Source organism: Pleurodeles waltl, chromosome 9 (genome assembly GCF_031143425.1).
Source record: "Pleurodeles waltl isolate 20211129_DDA chromosome 9, aPleWal1.hap1.20221129, whole genome shotgun sequence".
Taxonomy (NCBI): domain Eukaryota; kingdom Metazoa; phylum Chordata; class Amphibia; order Caudata; family Salamandridae; genus Pleurodeles; species Pleurodeles waltl.
The window spans coordinates 238,757,753-238,781,748 of NC_090448.1; the positions used below are offsets into that span (position 1 = coordinate 238,757,753).

The 23,996-nt window shown below is 44.9% G+C and overlaps 1 protein-coding gene across 2 annotated transcripts in view; it reads right to left on the minus strand.

The window, feature by feature from the left end:
• Window positions 1–23,996, minus strand: part of CFAP92 (cilia and flagella associated protein 92 (putative)) — a 292,821-nt gene that overhangs the window by 55,806 nt on the left and 213,019 nt on the right. For both annotated transcript variants that reach the window (XM_069206631.1, XM_069206632.1), the window contains exons 11-14: window positions 19,109–19,303; window positions 9,457–9,751; window positions 7,751–7,915; window positions 7,335–7,547 (exon numbers count right to left, since the gene is read on the minus strand). In XM_069206631.1, coding sequence (XP_069062732.1) covers window positions 7,335–7,547; window positions 7,751–7,915; window positions 9,457–9,751; window positions 19,109–19,303 — 868 coding nt within the window. The remainder of the gene's footprint in view (window positions 1–7,334; window positions 7,548–7,750; window positions 7,916–9,456; window positions 9,752–19,108; window positions 19,304–23,996) is intronic.

Below are 23,996 nucleotides of genomic sequence, written 5' to 3' on the forward strand. Positions count from 1 at the left end.
TAGACCTGCTCTGTAACACAGAGAAAGGTCCATCTCTCATGGATAAAGCATCACAAAATGCTCTATTAAAAAGAAGTTGAATACAACAATAGCAACTATTGGCATAGAAGAACAAGTTACTTACCTTCGGTAACGCTTTTTCTGGTGGATACAATAGCTACCTGTGGATTCCTCACCTTATGAATTCATCCTTGCGCCAGCATCCGACGGAAAGTTCTCTTCCTAGCTCTCCACGTCGACGAGGATGTCACAATTGCACGGCTCCAAGCGACTCCGTCTGACGTCACCATGCCAATAAGAGGTCCTCGTCGGCGTGCTGACGTCAGTTTCACCCATTTTTTACGTGCCTTTGAGGCGAATAGGTGCGAACCGACTTCCACAATAAATCCAATAAATACATATACACATAAAACCCTCTTGATGCAACATAATGAAAAACCATCATTTATATATATATATACAGGAAAAAATATCTATATACACATATATCCATACAACCACATATCTTAGTGTAATCAGACAGGCAACGGGGAGGCGGGTGGGACTGTGAGGAATCCACAAGTAGCTATTGTATCCACCAGAAAAAGCGTTACCGAAGGTAAGTAACTTGTTCTTCTGATGGATACAAACTACCTGTGGATTCCTCACCTTATGAATAGAGTCCCAAAGCAGTACCGCACTCGGAGGTGGGTGCCCTTCTGACCACACCAAGAAATCCTGTAAAACAGATCCCTCCGAACCTCACCATCCAAGCAGTAATGCTTTGCAAAGGTATGGAGGGACGCCCAAGTTGCCGCCCCGCAAATGTCCACCACCGGAACACCCCTTGCCCGGGCCGAAATGGCCGACTTAGCCCTGGTGGAGTGAGCCCTGATTCCCTCAGGAGGAACTTTCTTTGCCAGTGAGTAGCAAACTTTTATACAAAGAATGACCCACCTGGAGATTGTTCTTTTATGGACTGCTCTGCCCTTCCGCTGACCAACATAGCCCACGAACAGCTGATCCTCTAGGTGAAAGTATTTCGTCCTCTCAATATAAAAACTGAGAGCCCTTCTAGGGTCCAATCGATGGAGTCTCTTTTCCTCTTTAGAGGGGTGGGGAGGAGGGTAGAAAGAGGGAAGGGTAATAGCCTGTCCCATATGAAAAGGAGTGACAACTTTTGGCAAGAAAGCCGCCCTGGTTTTCAGTACCACTTTATCAGGAAAAAACAAGGTAAAGGGGGGCTTTACGGAAAGGGCTTGAAGCTCCCCAATCCTCCTAGCAGAGGTTATAGCAATAAGGAATACCGTCTTAAGAACCAAATACCTTAAAGGATATGAATGCATGGGCTCGAACGGTGAACCCATCAGAAATGTTAACACAAGATTTAAATCCCACAGAGGCATGTGAAATGGCGTGGGGGGAAACTTATTAAGTAAGGCCTTAATAAACCTATTTACAATCGGAGATTTGAATAAAGAGGGCTGATCCGGGAGACAAAGAAATGCTGATAGAGCAGCCAAATAACCTTTCACTGTAGCTACTGAACAGCCTTTCTTCGCTAAATCAAGGGCAAACAACAAAACATCAGAAAGGTGGGCCTTCAAGGGATCTTTCTGCTTCTCTCCACACCAACTAACAAATTTAGCCCACCTATTGGCATAAATGGATTTAGTGGAGTGTTGCCTGGACGATAGAATAACATCCACTACATCCGGTGGGAGAGAAAAAGAACTCAGGTTGCCCCGTTCAATCTCCAGGCATATAGGTGTAAGCTCAGGAGGTGGGGGTGTAGAGCCTGCCCCTGCGACTGCGAGAGCAGGTCTGCCCTGAGCGGGAGACATGGCGGAGGGCACTTTGAGATTTGTAGAAGGTCTGTGTACCACACCCTTGTCGGCCAATCCGGTGCCACCAAGATGACTTGGGCCCTGTCTTGGCGAATCTTCCTCAGGACCCGAGGAATCACGGGCATGAGGGGAAACGCGCAAAGCAACTGGCCACCCCAGGGTATTTGAAACACGTCCCCCAACGCTCCTTGCAACGGATACTGGAGACTGCAGAACGACGGGCAGTGCGCATTCTCCAGAGTGGTGAATAGATCTACCTGCGGAGACCCCCACATCTCGAAGATGTACCGGACTAGATCTGGATGGAGATGCCACTCGTGATCGGCCAAGAAACGCCGACTGAGACTGTCCGCACGTACGTTCAGAACTCCGGCCAAATAATTTGCTGTCAAGCAAATCTGATGGTCCTAAACCCAGGACCAGAGCCGCAGAGCCTCTCTGCAGAGAAGGTACGACCCTACCCCTCCCTGCTTGTTTACGTACCACATCGCGATAGTGTTGTCCGTGAGGACTTGAACCGACTGACCACGAAGGGAAGGGAGGAAGGCCTTGAGAGCCAGACGTATCGCCCGGAGTTCCAACAGATTGATATGAAACATCTGTTCCACCGGAGACCAATGACCCTTGATCTCCAGATCCCCCAGATGAGCACCCTGCCCTAGAGTGGAGGCATCTGTAACAACTGTGGCCACTGGAGGTGTTAGTGAGAACGGCCTTCCTTGGGAAAGGTTGCCGTCCACTGCCCACCATTGGAGATCCGCTGCAGTGTCCCTGGAGATCCTTATCGAATCCTTGAGATCCCCTTTGTGCTGAAACCACTGCCTGCGGAGGCACCACTGAAGAACCCTCATATGCCAGCGCGCATGAGTGACCAACAAAATGCAAGAAGCAAACAGACCAAGCAGGCGTAAGACCTTGAGGACCGGAACAACAGCTCCATTTAGAAACATTTGAATCAGCGCCTGAATGTCCTGAATCCGCTGAGGCGGAGGGTAGGCCCGATACAATGTTATATCCAGTACTGCCCCTATGAACAGGAGGTGTTGAGAGGGCTCCAGGTGAGACTTGGGCACGTTTACCGAAAACCCCAGGTCGAACAACAACTGGGTTGTCACCTGCAGGTGATGCAGCGCCAACTCTGGAGACTTGGCTTTGATCAACCAATCATCCAGGTAAGGGAATACCGCTATTCCTTTCCGCCTGAGATGTGCTGCTACCACCGACATCACCTTTGTGAAGACTCGAGGTGCTGAAGTAAGCCCAAACGGAAGGACTGCAAACTGGTAGTGTTGCGACCCCACCACAAACCGGAGATACTTCCTGTGCGACTTGAGTATAGGGATGTGAAAGTATGCATCCTGCAAGTCGACGGACACCATCCAATCCTCCTTGTTCAATGCCAGAAGTACCTGTGCCAGAGTCAGCATTTTTAATTTCTCCTGCTTGAGGAACCAATTCAAAACCCTCAGGTCTAGGATCGGCCTCTGACGACCGTCCTTCTTGGAGATCAGGAAATATCTTGAATAACAACCCTGACCCCTTTCCTTCTCCGGAACCAACTCTATCGCACCCTTTGATAACATGGTCAGAACCTCCTGTTGCCACAACAGAAGATGGTCCTCTGAACAAAACAAGGGACGGGGGGAAGGGAGGAGGGAACTCCTGAAAGGGGAGAGCATATCCTTTTTCCACAATATTCAACACCCAGGAGTCTGCTGTTATCAACTCCCACTTGCGGATAAAAAGATGAAGCCTTCCCCCTACAGGAGAGGCATGTTCGATAAAGTGGGGAAAACTAGGGCTGCCTTCCCTGCTGTTGTCCACCAGAGGAAGAGGATGACAAGGAAGGGTGTTGCTGGACTGCCCCTCTAGCTCTAGCCCTCCCACGCCCTCTAAAGGGTCGATAAGATGGATTGGCAGGCTGTTGGGCCGAGTACTGGGGCCTCTGAAAAACCGCCCCACGACCAAACCCTCTGAATCTGCGAAAAGACCTATACGGAGCAGAAGGGGTAGCTTGTAAACCTAAGGACTTTGCAGTCGCTCATCTCTCCTTAAAATGTTCAAGGTCAGAGTCAGCTTTCTCTCTAAACAGCTGTTCACCATCGAAGGGCAAGTCAAGTAAGGTGGTCTGTAAGTCCGAGGAGAATCTGGAGGACCTCAGCCACGCATGCCTTCTTGTAGCAACAGATGTCCCCATCGCCCTAGCAACCGAGTCTGTGGTATCAAGGCCAGATTGTATAATCTGTTGCGCCGTAGTCTGTGCATCCGAAAAGAGCGGTCCAAAAGGCTTCTGTGCCTCCTGTGGCAGATCCCCGACCATAGCCTTGGCTGAATCCATAAGGGCATGGACATACCTGCCCAGCACACATGTAGCGTCCACAGCCTTAAGCGCCATGCTGCAAGACGAAAAGATCTTTTTTGAAGACTGCTCCATTCATTTGGACTCCCTATCAGACAGGGCCACAGGGAACGAACCAGGAGCAGACTTTGTGGAGCAAGACGCTTGAACCACTAAACCCTCCGGGGTTGGATGGCGTGAGAGGAACCCAGGATCCTCGGATGCCCCCCTATGTCTCCTTGCCACTGCTCTATCAACTGCTGAAGCCGAAACTGGTTTCCTCCACAAGTCCATAATAGGCTCCAACAATGCCGCGTTGAAGGGCAGCAAAGGATCAGCTGAGTATGTAGAGGGATGCAGCACCTCAGTCAGCAGATTTGCCTTTACCTCTGCTGCAGATAAAGGCAGGTCTAAATAGTCCACTGTCTTTCTAATGACCAAGTGAAATGATGCTGCCTCCTCCGTAAACTCCCCCGGAGATGAAATGTCCCATTCTGGGAAGTATCCAGTCCACTGGCCGACCCCAATCATTGGAATTTCTCGGAAGGCTCCATAAGCTCACCCTCTTCCAATTGTCGGTATTCTTCTTCTTCAAGAAGACGCAAGGCCTTTCTCCGAGTTCTCAAGTGGGATTCTAACCTCGACGTCGACATCGACTCCATCAACGCCGAATCCCGACCAGGCACAGAAGAAGATGCATGGATCCAAGCATCACTCGGACCTGGCGCCGACACGGACTCCAACGGCGCCTCCTTTGGAGTCGGCTGGCACGTAGGTAATGGAGCCGGCTGGCCAGGGGAGAGCATCGGTGTTGCCTGAAACGGAGATGGCAACGGTGCCATGGATCTAGATGGGGACGCCAAACCTCGAGGAGACATCATCGACCCGGCACCCTCAACCGGGCAGAACGGCATATACGGCTTCGTCTGATATGGAGCCGGGGAGCCCAAAGAAAAAGCTAACGGTGCACCAGCAGGGGCCATAGCCTGGAAAACAGCATACATGGTGTTTAAAAATGCCGCCGGATCCGCTCCCGGAGCCGGGAAGGCAGGATAACGCTGTTCTTGATCCTGCTGCTGCACATCAGGCTCTTGCGGCGCCGGAGAAAACTGAGAGCTATGAGGAGCCACCTCATAGACTGACGGCGTCAGAGATACTTCTGGGCTCTGGGGCTGCGGAGTCACAGTAGGGCTCACCTCCCAATTACTTTGACGTCGAGTTGATGGTGACCTCGACCGGCTCCATGTCGATCGGCACCGTGAACCATGACAACACCTCTTCTTATGCCTCCTGGAAGAGGCTTGAGATGAAGCCCTCTTGTGGTCCTTCTTCTTAGCCTTTGCTAAGAAAAGCTTGGCCTCTCTTTTCTTAAGTGCCTTAGGCTTCATACTCTGGCACAAACCACACCCCTCGCCATTGTGCTCAGAGCTAAGACACCAAAGGTAGTTCTCATGCGGATCCGTGACCGACATCCTACCTCCACATTCACTACAAGGCTTGAAACCCGATTTTTTCGGGGGGGACATTGTAACAACCAAAGATACATACTGTCCAACGAGCCAGGAAAAAAACATTGGCGTCGAAGGCACGGAAAAAAGGAAACTGACGTCAGCACGCTGACGAGGACCTCTTATTGGCATGGTGGCGTCAGACGGAGTCGCGTGGAGCCGGGCAATTGTGACATCCTCGTCGACGTGGAAAGCTAGGAAGAGAACTTTCCATCAGATGCTGGCGCAAGGATGAATTCATAAGGTGAGGAATTCACAGGTAGTTTGTATCCATCAGAATCAGTCTTTTCACCAGAAGATGGTAGGAAATGTGATAAGCCTAATGCAAATGTTTCCTCGTGGCTGTATAGATTCATGAGCAAAAAGCACAAACCTGGACTTCTAGACCTCATCTTAAATTTTGCTTTATTGACATTGCTTTGCCTGCCTCTTCAGCCAAAGCAATGTAAGTGTAGAACTAGGCCAATGGACAAAGACAGCCTCCTTAAAGCTCAGACTTAATGTAATTTCATAGGAGTCCTGTTTGAACTACTTTGTGTTAAATTGTGTTTTTAAATCTCTCATACATAACAATATGTACTCAATTCTAGAATACAAAGTTTTATGTGGATTCCTCGAATGTCATCATTGCTTTGAAAAGGTGGAGGACAAAGCAAAAATTTTATTTTTGGTTTACAAAGATCATTCACATAGCTCTACGATAAAGTAACTGCACTGACTTGACAGACAACAGAAATCCATATTTATGCAACATGCCTGAAGGATTAAGTGAGAGGATTCATCGGACAAAAACAGTGCCCCATGTATCCTGAGATCCCATGGCTTAGCATCAGTGATTCCTTCCCGCTTTGAATACATCTGGAATCATACTGGTTCAATGCTGATTAAAAATCTTTATTTTTACAAGTTTTTTCCAAAAGGCAACAGGATTTTGTTGCTACAAGCGCCTTCATTTTCGACCTTGTATACCAATTAGTAGATGTTTTTTGTAAATTTTATCTGGTAAGCCCCAACCACATAAGATCCAAGTAAAAATCCCCTACTTTTTAACTACTATTCAAAGTGCAATATAGGGACAGCTCCTTCGCAATGGCGCAGGAGTGCTACCCCCTCTCTCGCCACCCCCCAACTAAGCCAGCAGCTGAAAAATAAAAGGATAGCTTACTATCCTTTTATTTTTCAGCTGCTGGCTCAGCCAGCAGTATGTGCAAGGAGGAGCGGGCTGGGCAATGAGAGGAGGGAGAGGGGAGGGGGAGTGGAGTGCACTTAAGTGTGCATGTGTGTTTTGCCGGCCATCTTAGGCTGACCAAACACACATGCGCACTTAGGTTTCTCCAATCCAGCTGTGTTACACTGCACAAACACCCATGCAGTGTCTGAGTGGCAGACGAAGCTGCTCAGACCAATCCTGGTGCTGCTCTCATGCTAAGTTTAGCAAGAGAGCAGTGACAGGATTCATTGCATGGGGAGCCTTTGCTGGTGTCCCAGGGACCTCTGGGACACCAACACCACAGAGAAGGAACAGAAGTGAGGCGTCGGACGACGAAAATGTACTTTTAAAAAAAATATTATTCTTTTTCATTTCTATAGAAATTTACTCCCAGTGAAATTTTAAACTAGGGTCTGTGTACACATTTTTCTTTGAATTTGCATTTGCCTTACCTTACTTAAATCTGCCAGACGTGCTTCATCAGGTTTCTTGGTGTGCTGATTACATTCTAAACTCGATTTAGAGCCTGGAATTATAAATCCATCTGGCGTAAGCCATTCATCTTTTGACTTTGTGGCCAGAGCTTTTATCTCATCATCTCTGTCCACAGGCTCTAATGAAGCTGATGTGTAAACCTGAGAATAGGTGAATATTTGTTTGGGTTCCTACGGGAGAAACCAAGGTATGAGTAAAGAAAGGTAATGTGACAAATTTTATGGCCTATAGCATAATACATTATAGTTGGATGGACAAGTGACACCCTATTGAAAGATTAACATAAAGTACCCTCTGCTTTTCAAGAATGATGACGGCTCACTGCAGTATTTATAAAAGTGCCCTACATTGACTGCATTTTAATTACACTTACCTTGGCCAGCTCTTGTCTTAATCTTTTTTTAGCCAGTTCAGAGGAGTTTAGACTCTGGCAGCTGTAGTTGTGGACTAATTTGCCATCAGGAGGAACAAACGATATTGTTTTTTCCAGGGGGTTTCCAAACTTTCTCTGCATTTCATATACTGCATCAATGTTGTTCTATGAAGCATAATTATAAATTCGCTTAAGTGAAAATTATATTCCTGAGTTGGCAGAAAACAAGTACAATCGAAAATAATATATTTGTTTTCGTTTATCATGCAGTTGCTAAACAGTAAAACATTTTTAAAAATTAGAATAACAGTGTTGCAGGGAATGGCCATGCTTGTTTGCACTTAAAGTTACATTTACAAAAAATTCACGGAACGCATTGCAGAAAGGCACGATGTTGCATGAATGGGAGAGCTTAACGGTGCCATATTTACAAAGATATAGCGCTCTTCATCTCTCTCCCTGTGCTGCCGCACTGGAGGCTGTACAGCGCCAACGTCAGCACCCTTTCACCACAGTGCAATTGTGCCTACCTTACAGACATGATTTATTTTGTGCAGTGTGTATAATCTGTCAGGCACAACAGCAGAAGGAAGCTCAGGTGAGAGGTGAAAGCAGCTGAAGAATAGATTCTACATAAAGGTAAGCAGCCCTCCTCTGTTACAGTTTTCAAACGACAAACCTGCTGGCTCTGCCAATGTGTGTGTCAGCGATGGTTTCTCCCGAGTGCAGGGGAGTGTTGCTTCCCCGCCCGCTGCGAGCCACGCAGGCAAGAATAAAATGGCACTGTAAATATTTCATTGTCATTTTAGTTTTACTGGCGCAGCGCGCACCAGCTCAGAGACATGCTGGGCGTGTCCTCTGGGATCCGACTGGCAGCAGAGGACTGGAGCAGTGCCTTGACTGAACACTCCAAAGTGCACATGTCACTTTGGCTGCCTGTATTGCGCCGGCCAAAGTAACATGCGCACTTGGAAGCTCTCCATTCAGCTGTCTACAGACAGGTGGGTGAAGACCAAGCACAGGCCTGTAAAGCCTGAAGGAGCATCCAGCCAGGTTGCACCATCCAATCCAGGTGCTTATCTCATGCTGATAACAGCATGAGAGTAGCGTCTGGATTGGTTAGGGGATCTCTTCTAGCATCGGAGGAGGAGAAGAGCACCGAGGAGAACGCACAGCCCGTGTCCAAGTGCTGTTTTTTATTTTAAATGTGTAATGCATGTGTTTGTAATCATGTATGTGTGTAATGCATGTAAGTGTAGTGGTTGTGTTTATTTTGTATTTAGTGTTATGGTTTGGGCTTTTGGTGGGAGGGGTGGCTTACTTTCGGGTTTTGGAGGGAGTGGGTGTTTTATTTATTTTTTGGGGAAGGGGTGAGACACTTCACTTGCCCCACCACTTTCAAAGGGTACAGGCCACTGCTGATGTGTGCATGTGTTTTATTTGTTAAACTAACTTCTAGAACTGCTCTAGCTCAGGCTTCTGTACAGGAATTTTTCAGAATGTCAACATCTCTATTATGATAAACGTTCATCACAATTTGTGCCTTTTTTCCAAATACAAGTCAGATAACCGTTGCCCTATGCCTGTTAATATTATTATCTCTGAATAGGCAAGAATGTTTGCCAGAACAATGTGGCTTGAAATTTAGACAAGTATATACAAATCCTCACAAGACATTTAAAAAGTGAAATACAGTTTAACATTACCTTAATGTGGTCTTTACAATCCTGCAATGAAATTTGTTGGTCTTTTTTCCATTGCATATACTTGGGATTGTAGTTATCCAGCGGAACATGGAATGCTGATGGTTTAAAATTATTTTCTTCAGCATCCGGGGAGACTGGATAGCTGGATGACAGCAAAGGAACTTTGTGAAGAAATGTTTCTTTAGTTAAAGGAATACCAAACTCCCGGCTCAAAAGGTTGACCATCTCAACTGATGGCAGCAGATCACCTTGAATGACCTCTCTCAGCTTGGTCACATGACAAATGTGATCTAGCCTATGAAAAAACAAACATTTCAATTGTTTAGTTTTGGTATAAAGCTGCAAATAAATGTAGTGGGACAATCAAGAACATTTAATAAAACTTTGTAAAAACTGTTTTGCTTCTTGGCCATTTTAAGCTCCATTTATTCAAATCTGATTGGCTTAGGTGCTTTACGGTTTGTATACCACAGAACCAGTTCACGATCAGCACTATTGTGATTACCTGGTTAAACTTGAACATTGTTTTCTGGCCTACTAATCAGTGGCCGAGCAAACAGCCATTCGGAATTATGCACAAACATCTTGCCTTTTATACACAATGGACAGGATTCTTAAATTTGTAGCCCAGCGTTTATGATGCACCAGTAGTACACCAGATAGCCATTGGTGTTACTTGGTATAGCCAAAGCAAAGAAACGTCCTTTGTGGGACCCTTTAACAATAAAGTTTAATCAAATACAGTATATTGAATATTAGTAATAGTTGTACCAGATTTTCCATTGAAAATGTATCATTGATTTGCCTATAACATTTGATCCCATGGACAAATTAGCACAAAACTTGGTAACGTACTAACACAGCCTACTAGAGCTTATCATGCTAAGTATCATAAAGACCCATCCATGGGAAAAAAAGTAAAATGAGGACTTAAGTAATTTCTATTTTAGCTCCAATGGGAAATGCTGCTCTCATTTACAGACTGAACAACGGAATAGATTTGCACCAGACTTGGCAGGTAAATAGAACTTTATTCTGAAAGTGTACTTCTCTTGGTTTAGTGTAAATCTGTTCAGATGTTGATCAGTGTTTGAAAAAGGAGCTAGACGCTCTTTAAATCCTTAACACTTTTGTGTATCTCTTCCTAGTCTCCTGAGAAATATCCTAAACCTTCATTCTGTCCTCCATCATCTTCCACACTCTGTCCACTTGAAGCCCTGCTCAACTACAGCAGCATCAAGATCCATCAATAGATGACAACTTGCAACTCTGCATAAAAATCTCCGCAACTCATATTTATTGACTCAAAGCCTGCATCAGTAACATCTGGAACTGGATGTCCGGCATCAACATAAATCTAATCTTAAGGAGGGCAGAGTTCCTCCCCTTTACCAAGAGCACCAAAGAACCACACATTGAAACTTGAATAGCCAAAACCAACCTGACAGCTCCCACCCTACTGCTCACCCCCACCTAACTGACAGCCATAGCAAAATCTCTGGATTACCTGGATTCAAGGGCCACATGGACTTGGCACTACTTCTCCCTCCTGAAAAATGATGAATGTTTCCTACCTGAAACCAGCTCCCCAACAACAGTCTCTGCCTTAATCCTGCCTCACTGCACATGGAAGCAACATATACGTTTTACCAGCATATTCAACAACACTCTGGCCTCCTGAAAGGAATTCTACACACTTCTGTTTGTTTCATCAAAGGCCTAAAAATGTTTTACAAAAATGTATGCAACACTAAAAAAACTACACTGGTTCCCCCTCCCAAGTCCATAACATGTTCAAGACCAGCGGCGTTAGCTTGAAGGCTATCTGAAGTGACACCACTTCAAATCGAGCTAGAAAATTGACTACCTCTGGCAGCAAAGGGAACCAGATTATAGTCGGAATGAAATTACTTCTAAGAGAAAAATCAGGTGGTAGGCCTTCTCCATCTATGCAGCCAAATCTACCACGAGAACTCCCCCACCCTCTAACAATTCATGAAGGATTTCAAAATTTACCGCTAAATAAGGCTAGAATCTTTCACCATTGAATATTGTGGCGTATTGTGAGTCATCAATACTTATATCGAGGACTTATGCTCCTGTCATTTGGTCTGTGGCTTTGCAGGAAAGTTTGCACTCTACAAATACCCTTAAATACATACATACATGACTACAAGCATACCAAAGATGGCCGTGAGAAACAGTGCTTCCTTTGTGGTGTTGAAATTACCATTTCAATGCACCAGTACACCTTGTGACAGGTCCTTTCCACATCATCAATTTCTTGCTTTCATCTTCCTTGGTCTACCTCCCAGCTACCTTAAAAAAGGCTTTATTATTTCAAACATTTTTATTTTTTATTTTTTATTATAGCATAGTATAAAGATAAAACCAGAAGTCGGTACTTGCTGTACATTATGCCATCTCGAGTGAGAAAAGGAGAACAGAATTCATGTAATGTAAAAAGGTAAAAGATTTTGTTGTACTCACAATGTATAAATCTGCGTATATGTATCTAACTATGAATTATGATTTACATAAAATGGTTCTAGGGCCAGGGCCATACACCACAGAGAGATGACCATTAGGGTCACATGCTGTTTGATGTACAGTAAAGACGGTACTGGTGTTTAAATGTCCTGCAAACAAACGTGGCCCTCATTACATACTGCGGTCCACTGAACAACTCATGAAGAGCAAAATGCATGTGTCTGAGGCTATGAAAATGAAATACTGGAAGATATTAATAGTTATCAACCTTTGAAAAAACGATAGCATTGCAAAAATGGACCACATCACCCAGAATACACAGGAAATCTGCAGGGAATAACAAGTTACTTACCTTTGGTAACGCATTATCTGGTAGAGACTCTATCTAGCTGCGGATTCCTTACCTTTGAATTTCCCAGGCGTCACACTGGGTCCGGAAACGTTTGCTGGAGCAATACAGGTGCACGCATCATCAGGTGGCTTCATTTGGTTCCGCGTGGAGTCATCAGTGCTGTTAGTGCCAGATGTGATGTTGCGGTCACCTATATAAGTGCCAACCAGGCACGCGGACGTCAGTTATTTTTTCATGACTTTCCACGCCAGGAGAGCAGAGCCATGAAATGAACTGAAAATTGTTTGTCCAAACTAGGACCCTGAAAGGGATCTTCCTAACCCTAGCAAATGAGTCTGCAGAGCAGGGAGGCATGGGTGGGTTTAAGCAATCTGCAGCCAGATATCTTTATCATATATGCATTACCGAAGGTAAGTAATTTATTCTTCTGATAAGAGACTTGTATCTACAGATTCCTTACCTTTGAAAGGATACCCAAGCAATACCATCCTGGTGGTGGGCTGCAAACAAATGTTTTCCACACTAGGAAGCCCATCTCTGTGGACCTGACTGTCTATATAGCAATGTTTTGCAAATGTGTGCAGTGATGTCCACGTTGCTGCCTGACAAATGTCCAGGGCTTGAACCCCGCATACCAACGCCATGGTCACAGCTTTACCCCTGGTGGAATGGGCCTTTAAGTCCTCGGGAGGCTGCTTTCTAGACAGTTCATAGCAGACCTTTGTATAGAGAGTGACCCAGTGCAAAATGCTTCATTTCTGTACTGCCTGACCTTTCTTTGCTCCCACATATCCCACAAAGAGTAGGTCGTCCACCCAGAACTCTTTTGTGCGGTCAAGTTAGAACGATAATGCTCTTTTTGGGTCCAGTCTGGAGAATTGCTCCTCTTCCTTAGAAGGATGTGGGGGATCAAACAAGGTGGGCATGGTGACAGTCTGTCCCAAATCAAATGGGGTCACCACCTTTGGGAGGAAAGAGGCACAGCTGCGAAGCACCACTTTATCAGGAAACACTGTGAGATATGGAGGCTTGGATTGTAAAGCCTGGAATTCACTCATCATCCGGGCAGATGTTATGGCCACAAGAAAGGTTGTTTTAATAGTAAGCAGCCTGAAGGGGCACTTATGGGGAGGCTCAAAAGGAGCACACATCAAGAATGTAAGAACCAGGTTCAAGTCCCACTGAGGAATAATGAAGGGCGAAGGTGGAAACATATGTACAAGCCTTTTAGAATCCTGTTTACTATGGGGGACCTAAATAAAAAGGGTTGGCCAGGCAGCTGCAGATAAAAGTGGAAAGAGCAGACAGATAGCCCTTAAGAGTGCCCAAAGCAGAGCCCTGTTGGGCAAGATACAGAATGAAAAGAAGAATATCAGATAAAGAAGCAGAAAGAGGATTTATAGACTTCTCTGTACAATATTTTACAAATGGTTGCAAACTACAGGCATATACCATTTTGGTGGAGGAACGCCTGGATGCCAGAATAACATTGCAGACTTTGGAAGGAGGGTCGAAGGCTGTCTGCTGTTGCCTCTCAATCTCCATGCATGAAGATGTAGCGTTGACAGGTTCAGGTAGAGGACCCTCCCCTGCTGCTGGAACAGAAAATCCCAAAGGGGAAGCCTGATTGGAGGATCGATGTTCATTTTTAGAAGCTCTGGATACCAGACTCTCCATGCCCAGTCCGCAGCCACAAGGATTACTTGGGACCAGTCATTCTTGTTCTTCTTGAGAACTGTGGGCAGAAGTGGTATAGGTGGAAAGAGGCCTGAGCTCCACTCGTGATGAAAAGCATCACCAAGCGATTGCCGTCTCAGAAACTCCAATGCGCAAAACTGCTGACAGTGCTCATTCTCTTCGGAGGTGAACAGATATTAGCAAGGCTCTCCCTACTGCTGAAAGAGTCCTTGCGCTACCTCCAAATGGAAACGCCACTTGTGATCCGCTAGGCATCGACAGCTAAGTTCATCTGCCCTGGCATTCAGAGAACCTGCCATGTGTTGAACCACAAGGGTTAAGCCCTGCCGATCCAGCCATGTCCAGAGATTCAGGGCCTTTTGACAAAAGGTCCACAACCCCACCCTGCTCTGCTTGTTGCAGTACCACATGGCGGTGGTGCTTTCCATGAACAACTGCACTACCCTTCCCTTGTTAAAAGAAGAAATGCTTTCAATGCTAGCAGGATCGCACAGAGTTCCAGCAAGCTGATGTGGAGCCCCACCTTCCCCGGAGACCAGAGTCTTCTGATCTCCACCTCTCCCAGATGGCTGATCCATTCCCGAAGTAAGGTATCTGTCATTACTGTGAAATCTGGTTGGAGAAGGGAAAGCAGTCTGCCTTTGACCCAATCACAGTTCGTAAGCACCACTGCAGGTCTTTTGCAGTTCCTTCCAAGATCTGGACCAAATTTCCCTGATACTGCACCCACTGGAATTTCAGGTACCACTGCAGAACCAGCTTATGCTATCTGGCATGATTCACCAGCAGGATACAGGTGGCCATGAGGCCCAGCAGCCTTAAAGTCTCTCTCAATGAAACCCAGGATAGGGGCTGAAATAGCAGTATCATAACCTGAATATCCTGGACTCGCTGCTCAGGAGGATAAGCCCAAAATTGCACTGTGTCCAGTTCACGTTTATAGTGAACCCCTGTGAATGCAGGAGGTTTCCTGTAGTACGGAGGTGTGAGACGACAGCCTAGGTTGAGCTTGCCTTCAACGGCCAGTCGTGGAGGTAGGGGAAGACTGAAACCCCTAACCTGTGCAGATGAGCTGCAACCACTGCCATCTCCTTGGTGAACACCTGAGGGGCGCTGCAAAGGCCAAAGGGGAGTATGGTGAACTGAAAGTGCTCGTGGGCTACCTTAAATCGGAGGTAACGCCTGTGCGCAGGCAAGATGAGGATGTGAAAATATGCATCCTGCAAGTCCAACGCTACCAGCCAGTCTCCTTGGTCCAGGGTAGAAAAGACCTGAGCCAAAATGAGCATCTTGAATTTCTCCTTCTTGAGGAAGAGATTGACGATACGTAGGTCTAGAATAGGGTGAAGGCCCTTGTTCTTTTTGGTTATCAGAAAGTAGCGAGAATAACAACCACTGACTACTTCCAACAACAGAACCCTATTGTGGTTCCCTTGGCCAAGAAAGCCATAACTTCCTTTCAGGGCAAAAGCATGTGATCCTCCACCAGCCGTTTGTGTGTTGGCAGTATTGGGGAGGAAGGGAGTGGAAAGGGAGATAGTAATCCTTCTGAATTTTCTACAAGACCAATGCATCTGATGTAAGGACTGCCAGTGGAGGAGAAGATGTTGAATTCTCCCTCCCACTGGACAAGTATGTTCCTGCAGAATCAGACTAGGAGGTCTTGGAGGCTGCAGCTTTAAGGGGCTGGGTGATGGATGACTGCTGGCTTCCAGACCCTTTAGGTCTGAATGCACTGCACCCACTCCCTTGCATAGCTTGGGGAGCTTGCTCAGGTCAGTGGCTGGCTGAGGGCTGGTGCAGTGGCACGCCCCTTCTGTACCCACAAAAGGGGCAAAAGGCAGGCTGTGGACAGGGGTCTCCGAAAGGCCCAAAGACTTGGTTATAGCCCGAGAGTCCTTAAATTGTCCCAGCACCAAGTCCGCCTTCTCGCCAAACATGCGAGTTCCATCAAAAGGCATGTTCATAAGGTTTTCTTGGAGATCCCCCAAAAGGCCAGATATTCTCAGCCAGGCGTGATGCCGTAAGGCCGCCATTGACGAAACCACTCTGCCCAAGGAGTCAGTCATGTTCAAACCACACCTAATGGTGAAATTTGCTGTGTCCCTCCCATCTTTCACTGCTTGGAAGAGGATGGCCCGGGCCTCCTCTGGGACCTGTGGCAGCACTTACGCAACCCTATTCCATAAGGTGTGCTACAAATGGCCCAATAAGCAGGAGATTTACACTGACCTCAATGCCAGGCTGGTGGAAGAAAACATCATCTTCCCAAGTTGGTCTATCCTCTTGGATTCCTTGTCATGGACAGGAGAATGGAATGCACCATGGGAAGCTGAGGCTTGGACTACCAAGCTCTTGGTGGTGGGGTGTTGGCTGAGGAAACCTGGTGGATGACGATGGCAGTGAGCAATTGTCCTCTTCACAGGAGCCCTGTGCTGGGCTTGGACTAGGTTTCGAGCAGGTCATCAGGAAGTACTTCATTAAAGGATAAAAGGGGTTCAAAAGAGGAAGAAGCCATTCTGTCAAGAGGTTAGTCTGGACATCCACCTAGGATAGTTCGAGGCCAAGGACCTCTACTGCTCTCTGCACCACCATTGCATAAGAAGCTCCCTCCTCCGTAGCCACAGTAGGGGGAGAGAGCAAACCAGAATCTGGATATGTATCCATTCCACTGGCATCTCTTAGTTCCTCATACCAGTCCAATTAAGTAGTTTTCAATTGGTGCTCTAAGGGGTCCAGTGACCCCTCCCAATCTTCCCCTGTGCCTGGCTGTTGAAAATAATGCTCAGGCAATGATTTGGCACCCCTGGGTGCTGTCGGAGCCAGACTCGACATAGTGCGACACTGTTCCGGCTCCAGATCGCCTGGGATCATAATAGGGCTAGTGCCTGCCGGTGGGCACCAGTGGTGCCAGGAGCATCGGCGTCAGGATGCATTATTATGACCAGTGCCGATCATGAATCGGATCTATGAGATCCCATTGGAGCTGAGGCCGGAGCTGTCAGCACAGAACCTGATGGGACTCCTCAGACTCCACGGGGACCAGAGGCGCTCCAGAGGTGTCGGCCCACACGAAAACATGGCGCATGGCCTCGTGAAGGCCTTTGACTTTAGCAGCCGTCTCTTCGGCTCCCGGAAATGGGGGGGAGGTGCGGAGTTGGTCCTGACACCGACTCCGCAGAACCGTGCCTAGAACGCTGATGTTACTTACTCTTCACGTCTTCTGACCAACGAGGTGAAGTGGAAGTCTGCTTGGGCTTCTATTTCTTTTTGTGCCTCTTCCCCGAGTGTCCCGATGTCACATGATAAGAACAAGGAGGACTTGCGGCTTTGAGCAGACCTGCGACCTTCTCCTTGAATGGGACCATGACCTCCTCTTTTCCTCAAACCCTTTGACGCCATGGCTTGGCAGTCGGAGCACAACTTCGAATCGTGGTTGCGCTCGAGACACCAAAGGCAAACAAATTGAGGGTTCTTAACTGACATGGCATGGTAACAGGTGCCACATGGTTTGATTCCTACCTTCCTGGATAACATCTTCGACACACTTCAAAAACTTTTCGACTAAATGCCGAAAAAAGCCTGTCAAAAAATGATAGCAGGGTTGCTCTCTCTGGGTCAGCACTAACTGGCGCAGAAAGAAAGGAACTGACGTCCACATGCCTTGGTTTCACCTATCTAGGTCACATCCAGCTCCAACTTTGCCACTTGGAACTTAATTAAGGCACCCAATGGTGCGCACAGGGTTACTGGTCAAGCAAAAATTTTCGGATCCAGTCTGACTTCCGGGAAATTCAAAGTTAATGAATATGCAGCTAGAAGTCTCTATCAGATTGGACAGTTTGAGACCTGTAGTAGGGAGATAATGTAGACATTCACCTGTGAAGGCCAGTGGAGACTGGGTGCCATTAGTCACGAAGACTATATGACTAAGGGGCAGGATTTCCAGGTCAAGATAGGCAGTGGCACTATCAAACAATAGTTTAGCAAATTGAGGCTCTTGGCAGCTTTCTGTCTTGCATTGACTCTCTTCTTGCCGTAGAGTGTGTTCACTGCCTCCTCCATCGTCTTAACAGCTCCCTCCAGTTCAGCTTAGGTACACTGTGCCCTGCCATCTAAAAACCAAAAAGTGGTTGTGGCATTCTAACACCTTAGAGTATTTCATGTCTAACATATTGTTACTAAACTACTACATGTTCTTTCCTATACAGCGATTGTTAGTATTGCTAAAATACTGGACATGAGACGAGAGAGAAAGTGGTGCAGCAGAAAACCTAGGCAATTTATTTGTTTCTCTCTCTGTTTTAGCTGCATCCCCTTCCCCTTTCACTCCAGTATTTAGCTCTGCCTGGGACTTTCTCTTGGGTTGGACAGTCTTATATTCTGGGGTGTGGGGTGCATTGTCATTAGAACATCTTAGACATCACCTGGAAATCCCAAAAGTGTTTCACTTGTATCCCACAGCTAAAGGCTATTGGTTGGTGCTGGTACTGTAGTGAGTGTGGTAACATGATGGGATGTTTTCATGTGTGTGTGTGTTATTATTGTACAAATCTGCAAAATGCTGTGTTGTCTTATCTCGTTCCTTTTTCCTCTCATTCTCATCTGTATATTGTTGTTTCCTGCTTTCCATCTTCTCTTTGGTTACATTTTCACTCTGCCGTTTTTCACTTTCCTTCACACAGCTGATTCTTGTTCGATCATCTGTGCATCTGACAGTCATACTCTTTCATATTTTTCTTCTTGGTTTCTTTGCACCTTAATCTTTAACAATATGTTAATCTATCTCTTCCTGCGTGCTTCTTACTTCGAGTCCTAATACTCTCATTCACTAACTTCTATATGTACCACATTCACCTTTCCCTCCCAGTTTCCCTTCTACCTCCACCTCTCATTCTTATCTGTCACTTCCCTCTTAAGGTTCATGTGTATTTGCATTTCGACTATGGAACAAACATAACATTATTTTGATCTCTGAAAAACTTTCACCTCGAGTTTTTACTTCTGTGAAAGACGAACTGCAGTCCCATTGTGACCCAGTTTACCAACTGGAGGACTCCTGACAGATTACTCAATTATCTGAATGAATTAAACATGCAGTGGCTGCCTCACCTGGACAGCGCTTGGAAACACGCTGATGGAAGCATATCTCTGACATAAAGGAGGGGCTGCTGCACTATGGATGAAAGGGGTTCATGGAGCTGGACGTGATACAGGATAGCATCCAGATCTTCATACAGGCGCTGATGGAAGGACATGTCTGAGTTGTATAGGATTTCCAGCTTTCCACCTTTGCTCTGAAAACTCCTGCAAGAGAGAACGAACCGATTATGCACATTAGGAAATCTCAATGTCCTAGAGCTCCCAAGAGGGACCAATATAGAAGCTGCCTTTCACGTTACACAGCATTTTTTTTAAAATACCACACTCTCTTGAGTAAAACAAGTAAATAAAATAAAAAACTATATCAATATATATGCTTTTTCGTCGAAAATGGTCACAAATAGCATTGAAAATTGTTCCCATGTGTGATGCTGCTGAGCAATACTTTCTCCGACTCGTTTGTGTCTGAGGCTGCAAAACTATTCATCACGTGGGGGTTGCAGAGGGTGCAATGTATCTCGGGACGCATTTCCCTGTCGAATATACATATAAGTAATGGACTGAAACAATTAATTCATAATACAGTTGTTTAAACACAAGGTAAATTGAGCCCTGAAATATTGCTCTCAGGAGGATTTTTACCAAGCAATGTTTAGACAAAAATAATTTATCTCCGGCGCTGTGACAGATATAGCAAATGGGGCTGTTGGCCATTGCTTTACACGGCACACAAGGCTTTCCTCTCTCCTTCATATGTAATATAAAGGTATAAAGAGCCGAAGCTGTGTAAACGTATCGGCTTGTTTAACAGTAAATATGTGCTGTTTCAGGTCTTTTCCCATTCGAGTATTCCGGGATTCCCATAAACCTTGAATGTTGGCCATGAGCCCGTTTTCGATTCCTTGCATTATCAGCAGCATCTTTTTTGTTTTTTTCATGTAAATATATCATTTATCGGTCTCGGCCTCACCTAAATTAGGGCCTGTTCGCTGTTTCCAAACTGCGATATACACTGATTTGAGTAAAATAATTACCTCTTTTATTTCTCAATAGTTCTCTAGTAGAAGCGTCATGATTCTCCCTAACGTATTTGTATATATTTTTGGGCACCTGCAAGATTCCTGCTGCGGCCTCCTCCTCCCTGCTCGCCTCTCCTGAATGTTGACTCTGCTCACTAGCAGCTTTTGCATCCTGGATAAGGACAGCTTTAGATGTTTTGGAGTTGGAGGAAAGGGGAATAGGGATAGGGGGCGTTCGATGTAGGAGGTATGTCACCTTTAATGTGGTGCACATGTTTGGAAAATCCAATTAAAAAACAATTGAAAGTTAAACTGTCAAAAGAAGATTTCCAACTCACAAATGACTTGGCAGCTCGAAATTTGAGACTTGTTTCCTTGTTTATTTTTCTCTTGTCCCTCATTGGCTCCAGATCCTGAAGTGACCTGGATCTTTTCCCTCAACTTCACACAGTGCTTAATTTATTTGGAAAATCCAATAAAAAACAATTGAAAGTTAAACTTTCAGAAGAAGATTTCCAACTCACAAATGACTTAGCAGCTCGAAATTTGAGACTTGTTTCATTGTTTATTTTTCTCCTGAAGTGACCTGGATCTTTTCCCTCAACTTTACACAGTGCTTAATTTGTAAAAAAACAAATGTCAGAGTCCTTGTCAGGAGGCTTCTGCAGCTTGCCATACCCAAATTTCCCGACAATCACACTGGCATATGATGTTAAAATGTATTATACGACAAGCAAGGAGCACAAGAGGGCCTTAAGAGGCAGCCGAAAGGGAGACGGATGTGGATTGGTAGGCGTACTAAGAGTCTGATTTAAGAAAAGTTAGTGCCACCTTTAAGTCATTTTTTACGCAAAAGCGGTGCAATCTTACAATATATAATTATATTTTGTAAGTTTGCGTCGCTTTTGCGTCAAAAAATTACGAAAAGGTGGCACTAACTTTTCATAAATCAGGCCCACAGTGAGAGAAAGTGCATTAATTAGTGAAATAACCAACTTTTTGTAAGTCTTTTCGAACAGAAAGAGGGAGAGAGTGTTTGCACTCGTTTTTGTCTCTCTGTGTTAAAATTCCTAGTGAAATCCAACAGACATCTTACCATACCTGACTAAAAGCACCTGCATCCAACTATTTATCACAAAATACATTTATTAGGGGAGTGTAATACCCCAAATACCGCCCTGAAACTACACCCCTGGTAATATGTCAGATGTCCGATCCCGGATATGGACTCTCTATGCTGCTTTACACACGGTCCCCTTCGATTTCTCTGTCATGGGTATTCGCATTTAAATACATAAACCGCAGATTGTCTCAGTGCACAAGCTGAGAAACCTGAACACATTTTTCAGGTGAAACATACCATTACTTAAAAGAAAGCCTGCTGACAAGAGGCAAAACATTTTCTTTCTTTTTTTAAAATGCATCTTGGTAGCCAACCAGAGAACATCTGGCTGAAAATGACAAGGCCACTAATTTCACAACTTTTTAAAATTAATTAATGAAAAAGTAAAGGGGAAATGTAGCATCTAAAACAAGGCAGAGTGTCAAACTGACACAGCACCTTCAAGAATTCCAGATGCAGCCATACTCTGAAGGATGAGACAGGCAATTCATTCATAAAGGTAGTAAAAGTGAAAGGTTCTTGGCATGTGTAATGTGCAATGTTTTCAACTAAACTTTTGAAGCAGAGCAGGGCAGATGAATAGCTGTGAATTCAGAGAAAACACATGACAGGGAAACAGCAGTACAGGTAAGTAACTTTACCTTCTTTGAAAAGGCATATTCTGATAACCTAAAACTGTAGGACAGAGAACCAAGCTACAGAAATCCCTGCGTCGGAGGTAGGACCCAAAATTATAACATGGAAAAAAAGATATTAAGTCAAGCAAATAGTTTATGGAGAGCAGCAGCCCCACTAGCGAATCTGTCTTGGAATCAGAATCAATACAATAGAGTTTAGAAAATGTAAGAACCGACTTACAGGTTTCTCCTCACTCGTGTCTGGAAGGAGGGAATTTTTCATGAGGGCAGCAGTTGCTGCTTCATATCTGGTAGAATGCCTCTTTGGTCAGTTGAGGTAGTTTTTGCTTTCTGATTATTCTTTTTCAGACAGCATCCCGGTCCATCAACAAGAACATGAAGGCCCAGGGAAATAAAGTGGCTTACCCAGGATTATAAAATTTGGTTATCAGGAAAAATAGAATCAGAACTCAGATCTTCTGGTTCCCCCAATCCCACTTAGATTCCTTTCAGACTTCAAATTATGCTTAGACCTCCACATTAATAAGACTGTCAAATCTGAACAATTCAAATTGATCCTGGATTGAAAAAGAAAAACCTCCTAGCATTAGACCTCTGTAAAGTGGATCAAATCCTTAATCTAAAATGTGAACACATTAGTAATAGGGCTCCCACAATCCAAACGTATGCTCTCACACCAGTACTGCATGTGATGCTCAAGTGATAACGAGTCTGAGACCCTTCTAACACTTTGATAGCTCACCCTCAAGGACAGGACTACCTGTACTTTATGTCCCACAAAACAGTAAACCAAGGTTTACATACTACGAAATATGATCTGACAACCTTTCAACCTATTCAACAAAAGTATGAGAGGTTCACTAAGTATCTCAATGACTGTTCCTGACTATACTGTCAACAAGAAGTAACTAAACAAACAGCCTGTAAAGCAACAAGTAACAAAATTACACATGGGCCTTGTTAATTTAATGTAGACTAACTAGTGGCCTTAATTGTCCTCCTTTGAAGTTGAGGTATTTTGTCCCTTTCACATCGCAAATGGTAGACCATATTTTTTCCTACGCTCAGATTTGAGAATATTGCGATTTTAGCAATAGGTTTAGGGCTGGGCAACAAAACGTAGTGAGGTCAACGCATGGTATATCCTCTTGGGTCTCTAGTATTCAGAAATTTGTGTGGATGTTTGGGTTTTTTAATTGTCGATTGACATTTAACTCAAATACTGTGGCTATCCAGTTGAGGAATACCGGAGGTAAAAAACTGAAGTGGGACCCTTGCAGTTCACGACTCCCTGGATTTCCTGGTACTCAAGTTTTCATAAATGTCTTGTTAGTACGGTTGGGTGCCTGTCGACCCTCGACCCAAATACAGCAGCCCTGCTCTATGTGAATTTTAAATTGGCTTTTCATGGCTGCGTTTTTGCTCCTTTTCTACTCCAAATGATAGGTCGACTGACAAATGTGAAGTACATTTTATTTTTATCAAGAGGTCTTTCTGAATTCAGGCTAATAGCAAATGTGCTGATGTCATTGTATTCCAATGATCATAGTTACTTCAATGTGAGGAAACAGAGGTTTCAACAATTTTAAATGTTGATAGAGCTATTTGTAAAGCAAGTTCCAACAAAAGACCTTCTTTTAAAAAATATGTGGAGTTAGTATGTGTTCCTAGCTACTGTACACATGTAGAACGAACTCCTGCAGACACATGACAAAGTGCATCCAAAATTCTCTACATATGGTTTCAGTTTTTGCCTGTTCATTTCCACTGTCCATCCACATTTGATGCCTAGTTTTCAGTCAGTCAGTCAGTCATTATTCTTAATTATTGTTGCGTAGACAAAGCTCTACTAAGCAACAAATACAAACAAGTACAAAGTTGCAAATAAAGTTGAAATAACCCATACCCCATCCTCCTCTCAATCCTAACACCATTTTTTACACATCCTACCATCTAAAACCCACAATAACACACAAATTAGGCATCAGAACACAACGATAAAATCATATTTGCTACTTCTGAGGCTCCTTCCACACGGTTCGACATCGCAGTTAAACTACCTTATCCAGTTACAAAGCTCTGAAATATTTCTAACTCAAGTCTATTTTTAAAACTGT